Source organism: Triticum urartu, chromosome 2, assembly GCF_003073215.2.
Source record: "Triticum urartu cultivar G1812 chromosome 2, Tu2.1, whole genome shotgun sequence".
Lineage (NCBI taxonomy): Eukaryota > Viridiplantae > Streptophyta > Magnoliopsida > Poales > Poaceae > Triticum > Triticum urartu.
Genome location: NC_053023.1, coordinates 706,715,820 through 706,723,479, shown reverse-complemented (window position 1 = coordinate 706,723,479; position 7,660 = coordinate 706,715,820). Strand labels below are relative to the sequence as shown.

The window sequence follows — 7,660 nt, the reverse complement described above, 5'->3', positions numbered from 1 at the left end:
CATAGACATGAGTTGTCATTTGATAAACGGGATCACATCATTAGGAAAATGATGTGATTGACTTGACCCATTCCGTTAGCTTAGCACTTGATCGTTCAGTATGTTGCTATTGCTTTCTTCATGACTTATACATGTTCCTATGACTATGAGATTATGCAACTCCCGTTTACCGGAGGAACACTTTGTGTGCTACCAAACGTCACAACGTAACTGGGTGATTATTAAAGGTGCTCTACAGGTGTCTCCGAAGGTACTTGTTGAGTTGGCATATTTCGAGATTAGGATTTGTCACTCCGATTGTCGGAGAGGTGTCTCTGGGCCCACTCGGTAATGCACATCACTATAAGCCTTGCAAGCATTGTAACTAATGAGTTAGTTGCGGGATGATGTATTACGGAACGAGTAAAGAGACTTGCCGGTAATGAGATTGAACTAGGTATTGAGATACCGACGATCGAATCGCGGGCAAGTAACATACCGATGACAAAGGGAACAACGTATGTTGTTATGCGGTTTGACCGATAAAGATCTTCGTAGAATATGTGGGAGCCAATATGAGCATCCAGGTTCCGCTATTGGTTATTGACCGGAGACGTGTCTCGGTCATGTCTACATAGTTCTCGAACCCGTAGGGTCCGCACGCTTAAAGTTTGGTGACGATCGGTATTATGAGTTTATGTGTTTTGATGTACCGAAGGTAGTTCTGAGTCCCGGATGAGATCGGGGACATGACGAGGAGTCTCGAAATGGTCGAGACGTAAAGGTCGATATATTGAACGACTATAATCAGACATCGGAAAGGTTCCGAGTGATTCGGGTATTTTTCGGAGTACCGAAGAGTTACGAGAATTCATCGGAGAGGTCAATGGGCCTTCATGGGCCTTAGTGGAAAGAGAAGGTGCGCCCCCTAGGCCCAAACCGAATTGGTTTAGGGCTTTGGGGGCCGACCCCCTCTTTCCTTCTCCCCTACTCCTCTTTCCTTCCCCTCCTAGTTGGACTAGGAAAGGGGGAACCTACTCCTAGTAGGAGTAGGATTCCCCCCTTGGGGCGCATCCTATGAGGCCGCCGGCCCCCTCCCCTTGCTCCTTTATATACGGGGGCAGGGGGGCACCCTAGGACACAACAATTGATCATTGATCTCTTAGCCGTGTGCGGTGCCCCCCTCCACCATAATCCACATCGATCATATCGTAGCGGTGCTTACGCGAAGCCCTGCGTCGGTAGCATCATCATCACCATCACCACGCCGTTGTGCTGACGAAACTCTCCTGTGAAGATTTGCTAGATCGGAGCTCGCGGGACATCATCGAGTTGAACGTGTGCAGAACTCGGAGGTGCCGTACGTTCGGTACTTGGATCGGTCGGATCGTGAAGACGTACGATTACATCAACCGCGTTGTGCTAACGCTTTCGCATTCGGTCTACGAGGGTACGTAGACACACTCTCCCCTCTCGTTTCTATGCATCACCATGATCCTGTGTGTGTGCGTAGGAAATTTTTTGAAATTACTGCGTTCCCCAACAATGTCAACATATATAGATGCCAACTAAGAGAAGTCAATGTATGATCAAGCTTGATGTTCCTTGCCCGACGGGTTTGTCATAGCCGTACAATGTCTTGTGTAGCTTTCATAGCTTGTGCTCTTCTCCTTTTTCGATGTACCTTGGTGGTTGCTTCACATATAATTCTTTCTATAATTCACTAGTCAAAAACCCAGATTCCACATCCATGTGATGTAGCCTCCATGAATCTTGAACGGCGAGAGCTATAACTAGCCTCACTGATTCGATCTTTGCAACTGGATTAAACACTTATTCGAATGGAAAGTACTTGGTGGGCTCCTCTACTGGTGTATCTAACCGTGGCCTCATCTGGGTAGCCATAGGGAAGTACCCGGTTGTGCCGTCGAGGTCGGGCCTATGCCAACAAAATCCTTGTTTGAATGTCTATGTTTAATTACGCTTTGACTAATTTTGCTCTTTGGTTCACATGATTTCTAAATGCGCGAACGGGAAAAAAACATAATAAAAAGAGATCATAGCATGAAATATGTATGGTCATTCATTTTGCACATAAAAAACATAGGATTATTACATGAGGTGGAGTGGATGGAATTTTTCTATGAAACCTAGTACAAACGAATCCTATGGATTGCAATCCAATAAATCAAACAACCCACATTGAAAAACTTACTAAGGATTAGAATTCTCCACAATTCCTTTGCAAATCATTTGAATCAAAGAGGCCATTGTTCGAGGAGGATAACATAAAATTTTCAAACTAAATGTGCATTATCTGATTATAATGGCTGGTACTCTAAGTGGGCAGGTGTACTTATATAGTTGCAATGGTTGGTGCTCTAAGAGAGCATTGTTCATCCTAGCGGGCACTACATTGCCTGTGTGTAACTCTAAGACAGGCAGACAGACGTGTATATTTCACCTCTTGTGGGCTTACACCCTTGCTTGGTTTAATACAACAAACCCAAAAATGTGGCAACCTAGTAATTGCTTTTGGAGCTTTGGCTCTACCAACTAATGGGATGCAAAATATTTTTTGGAACTGCAAAATCTTCTGAAAAACTACGTATGTAAAAACTGCAATATTGGGTAGAAAAAACTAATTTTAGTAGAAAATCAGAGTTTTGCAATCTGTGCAATACCAAAACATTAATGCTATAGTAGCACCGCTCTTTTTCCAAGACACTAATGGAAACTTTTTTTGACAAAATTTTGCAGTAGCACAGGTAATTCCCACACACACATATGTGAGAAATTATTTCAAATTATTTTAACTTTATGTTCTCAATGTTTTTAGAATAAGATATCTAGGTATCGGAACCAAAATTCCTCTAAAACATGACAATGAAAGTATTAATTCTATGGCAATCTTTCGCTCTTGCTCGACACAGATAATAGTGACCTAATTCATGATATAAACATTCTAGATATATTATGTCAATTATATATGCATGATAAAAAACAAATTTTGGCACGCGTATGGAGAAATCTCATTAAATCATCAGCGTTACTTACTGCAGACTGTTTTGTTAACACTATAGTTTTTTCAGTGCAACAATATATACTGAAGTTGGCCATGCCCCTGCGGTTTTTTGGAGGCTGGCCAGGAGAAAATTAGATAGACCAGGGAGATATATACTTAGTACAAATCTTATATGTGATTTGATTAGGCCTAGATATATACTGGTGTTCATACAGAAAAAAAGATCCATAAGTGCACCATGTTGATCAGCCTACATTATTTTGTTTATTAAACTTTCGTCTTGTATTCATATTAACTGAATGGAAAGTTGATGCTAGCAAAAGAGTACAGCTAATGGCTTGGCCGAGGTCCGCCGTGTATCGAGGATCTCTTGCCTCGCGATTGTAACCCTATACCTTTGGAATAAAACTCTTCTATCAACGCAAAAAAAAAAAAGAGTACAGCTAATCTTCAAGTGGGCCAGTTATGAGCTGGTGCACTTCAAGATGCCATTAGCTGTTCATTTGAGTACCATTTTTGGTGATGTGAATGATTTATAGCCATCTTATATGGCTAATTTCTGGTCCAATGCAAGATATTGGACAATGACTTCTCAAGCGAGATGCACACACGCATGCAGCTAGTCGTGTCAAAAAGTGGGGATTCAGGCAAAGCCTTTGTCACATGAATATTTAATTGACAGCAACAGGGCAATGTCAATTTTGAAAACAATGTGAAATATAATACTAACATACTATCAGAAAAAAACAGTGTATTGTTATAGGTAAGTGGAAATAATCATATGTAAGTGGAAACTATAAAACTCTTTTGCACAAAATAAGCTCAACATATATACTAATAGGTATAAACTCAAAGAAGTGCCACACATAGAGGAAATTGCATGCAATTGAGATATGTGGAATAGTGCATACTCACACATGCATATATATTTTCCTGTCTATATAGTGACTCCAGCGTTCTGTATTTTTTTTACCATGAGTTAAGCTAGATGTTCGGTGTATAAGTATCAGATGAGAAGACATGCAGCCTAATTACTTTCCTTTGTGTGAACTGAAACATGCAAAAGAAGCAATATCAAGCCTTTGAGATTCGTAACCCCCATAAAGAAAGCACGCATGGAACGCATGCATGTGTCTGAAGACAACTAAGAACACGGCAAAAAGAGAAGCAAACAGAGAAGACCAGCATCAAGTACACACACGGAATACTCCGGTGGCACCTAAAAAGGAACAGGTATAAGTTGGTAGTTGAGAGAGAGAGAAGATGATTTCAAAGGGAACTCAAAAAACAAAGGGAGGCACTTTAATCAAAAGATGCTAGCCGCCGATGGAGAGAATGTCTTAGGTCCCTTTGGCTACAAGTTATGTCTTCTCCAGCTCAAAGATTATCAAACCCCTATCTTCCATAGATTGTGGATCCCACTTTCTCAAGTTTGGGAGGAGCTTGGAAAATAAACACTCCACCATACAACCTAAGCATAACCACCCCTCAAGCACCCTAATCACAGGGCAAAAGGCAGCTAGCTATATATCTAGCTAGAGCATCATCCAGCTATGCATGGTTGCACGTGCAGGGAACTACCTTTTGATTCTAGAGCAATCAACATATGAGTCTAGCTAGCTCAACAGCAATATACAATCTGTCACATGCATCAGGATGGAAGGAAACATTGCTATGCTTTCATGCATGGAACTGCATGTGTAGGCATGCATGGTAAAGTTCCCCTAATTAATTACCCTGTTCACCAATCAAAATTCACAGATAGACCTACAAGAGAGAAAGTAACAGAAAGGGAAGAGTACAGACATGCCTCATAACCTACACATCTATAGCTTCAAGATGTATAGCACCCACATGACATGGTATCATATCATATATGTGTTTGTAGTTCAATCAAGAACATATTATGCATAGATCAATTTGCTAATTAACCCAACAACACTGCACTAGTATAGATATATGTAAATCCATATCGATCGATTATCTCTTTATATGTTACAATTAATTACCTTTGTATTTTCCTTGGTGTGGTTCCAATGTGTCCCCAACCTATACAAATGCATACTACACCCAATCTTTTCTCACCTACTAATAATTCACCCTGCCAGCAGCTCAACATATATACTCCACCAGTCTTCCCTCCACCTCCACCGTACCTAACTCTCCCCTGCCGGCCGGTGATCCTCTATATTGATCATGCGCGATCGATGCATTGACCAATCTCATGTCACATGAACAAGAGATCCACCGATCGATATCATGGAACCCTATGATTTCGATCGACGGTGCAGGAAGAAGTAATAATTTAGAATTACTCGATCGACCGGAGGATGCATGATGATGATGACGATGATGGACTGGATGGATCATTGGCAGGAGAAGAGGTCGGCGAGGCCCTGCATGAGCTGCACCTGCGCGCGGAGGCAGCGGACGTAGTCGGCGGTCTCCTCCAGCAGGCTGCAGTACTCCATCCCGGCGCCGCCGGGGACGAGCCGCCGCAGCGCGTCGCTCCTCGCCGGCTCCCCCGCCTGCCGCGCCGGAGGGGCCGGAGGGACCAGCGCCGCACGAGCAGCCGCCGACGATGGCTGCCCGACAACAGGAGCGAGGGCGACGCGTGCTGGTGCTGCCGCTGCCGGTCCGGCGACGACGCGCCTCCGGACGAGCACCGCGGCCCGCCTCGACGTCTCCGCCCTGGATCTGCGCGCGCGCGCCTGGGCCTGGAGCAGCAGTGCGCGGCTCCATGCGCGGCGGGGCCCGGTGGCCCGCGCCATGGAGGAGTAGGCAGCGCGGCGGATGGTGCGCGTGCGGCGCCTCGCCGGGCCGGCCGCGCCGTGGATCCGGGACAGCGCGCGCAGGAAGTGGAACGCCAGCATGCGCTTCGTCGGCGCCGACGCCGACGCCACGGCGGCCGATGGTACGCTGGCAACGACGCGGTTAGGGTTTGAGCTCTCCGTCGCGCCCTTGGCGTCCATCAAACGACGCGTCCACCCAAAATCCTCTCCTCACCTCAACTGACCACACCTCGCAGAGCGAGAGAAGGAGGAGGAGGAGGAGAGGGCGACGAGAGAAAGAGAGAGGAAAGGCGGGAGGCGTACGCGGAGGGCGCGGGCGCGTGGCTTAAAAGGCAGGAGGGGCGCTCGTGGGGGAGGAGATTGGGTGGGGGAGAGGGAGAGGAAGAAGAAGGTGAGGAAGATTTGGTGTCTGACACAAAGCGGGGAGAGCAACGGGGCCGGGCTGCCGCTGCTGCCTTTGTGCTGTTGTGATGGTGGAGAGAGAGCCCGAGAAACACGGCTCTGACACAAAATGTCCTGGGAGGATCCGGTGCGTGTCTTATAATACCCAGTTGACAACCAGGGACAAAGCCAATGAGTGTGTGCACATTTCTCAAAGAAATGGAAGAAAAAATTGGCGTACATGCATGTGTAGAGAGAGGGAGAGAGAGGGGTGCATGTGATTGAGTCGAGTGTGGTGGTTACCAGGAAAGCTAGATTAATTAGCAGTAGGCACAGGGCAGGGCAGGGAATGCTATGAAGAAGAGCCAGTGAACAACTCTCCTAGAGGGCGAGCGGCGAGCCCATGCATGTGATGCGTGAGCTAAATGGGTGCGTCGTGCGGGATATGGCGGGATACAGGAACAACTCCGGTCGGACGGCGGTCGGAGGCGCATGTGACCTCCATCAGCTCGCATGCATGCGTCTGCTCCGGATGGGCAGGTAACTCATGCCTTGGTGCATGCATCGGCAGCAACTAACCAGGCCGGACGCCAATTAATATCGTGAAGCAAGAGATGAACCTCCGCCGATGCAAATCAACGAGGGAGCAAGGTGAGCTAACCATGTGCAGGCTCCTTTTTTTGTCTGGTGAAAGGACCGTAGGCCATACATTAGATCAAAAAAATTCCGTACAAATATAAGAAATTACACGTAAGTTCTTAAATAAGTCAGCACCCTCTTCCCTTTGCATCCGTCGGCGGTGCACCATGAGCAAACCTGGTTGCCGTCTCTAGGTCTTCGTCTTAGCAGAGCAATCTTGTTGAAATGCAGGAGCTGGAAGAAGCAACGGCCAAGAAGCAGGGACATACTTAGAGAGAAAATGACCCGGTGTCCCAATGTTAAAACAACTCATATTTTTCATCTAAAGATAGGGTGTCACAAACTAAACTTTAAGTGAAAATTACAACGACAAAGATGTCCTGTGCACCCAGGTACCCTGCGGAGAGTCATCGATGTAGACAAAACGGCGTCGGTGATCATGATGTGGACAAATCACCATAATAGAGAAGCTGAAACCGAGGAGGCATGAAAGATAGCCCCACCTCTTGCCAGACAGAGGAGGAAGACACAAACCTCGCACCCTTCATCATAAGGAGGAGGAACGGGAGAAAAATGCATGAAGACATCATTCCCTTTGTAGGGCAATGCCGATGACCTAGTCAAAACGAAGCCAAAACGAGGCCCCATATCTTGCCCTAACTAATGATTCGCATGTTCTCCATCAATGCAAAATGTCATCGTCGGAATGAGGACGAGAGAGGAAAACCTTATCCCCCATTGCCGATAAGGCAATCGCCTCACTACCACCATCATCAACACACTTAAAGTTAACCCTAACTAAAGTTAGGGCAACCAGAAACTACAAGACGACCCAGATCGGGGT

The 7,660-nt window shown here is 46.2% G+C and overlaps 1 protein-coding gene across 1 annotated transcript; it reads right to left on the bottom strand.

Moving 5' to 3' along the window:
• Positions 1–4,962: 4,962 nt before the first annotated feature.
• Positions 4,963–6,314, bottom strand: LOC125539943 (transcription factor IBH1). The gene has a single exon (XM_048703494.1). It carries the CDS (start codon positions 5,974–5,976, stop codon positions 5,371–5,373), a length of 606 nt encoding a protein of 201 aa, XP_048559451.1. The 5' UTR covers positions 5,977–6,314; the 3' UTR covers positions 4,963–5,370.
• Between the last annotated feature and the right edge of the window lie 1,346 nt (positions 6,315–7,660).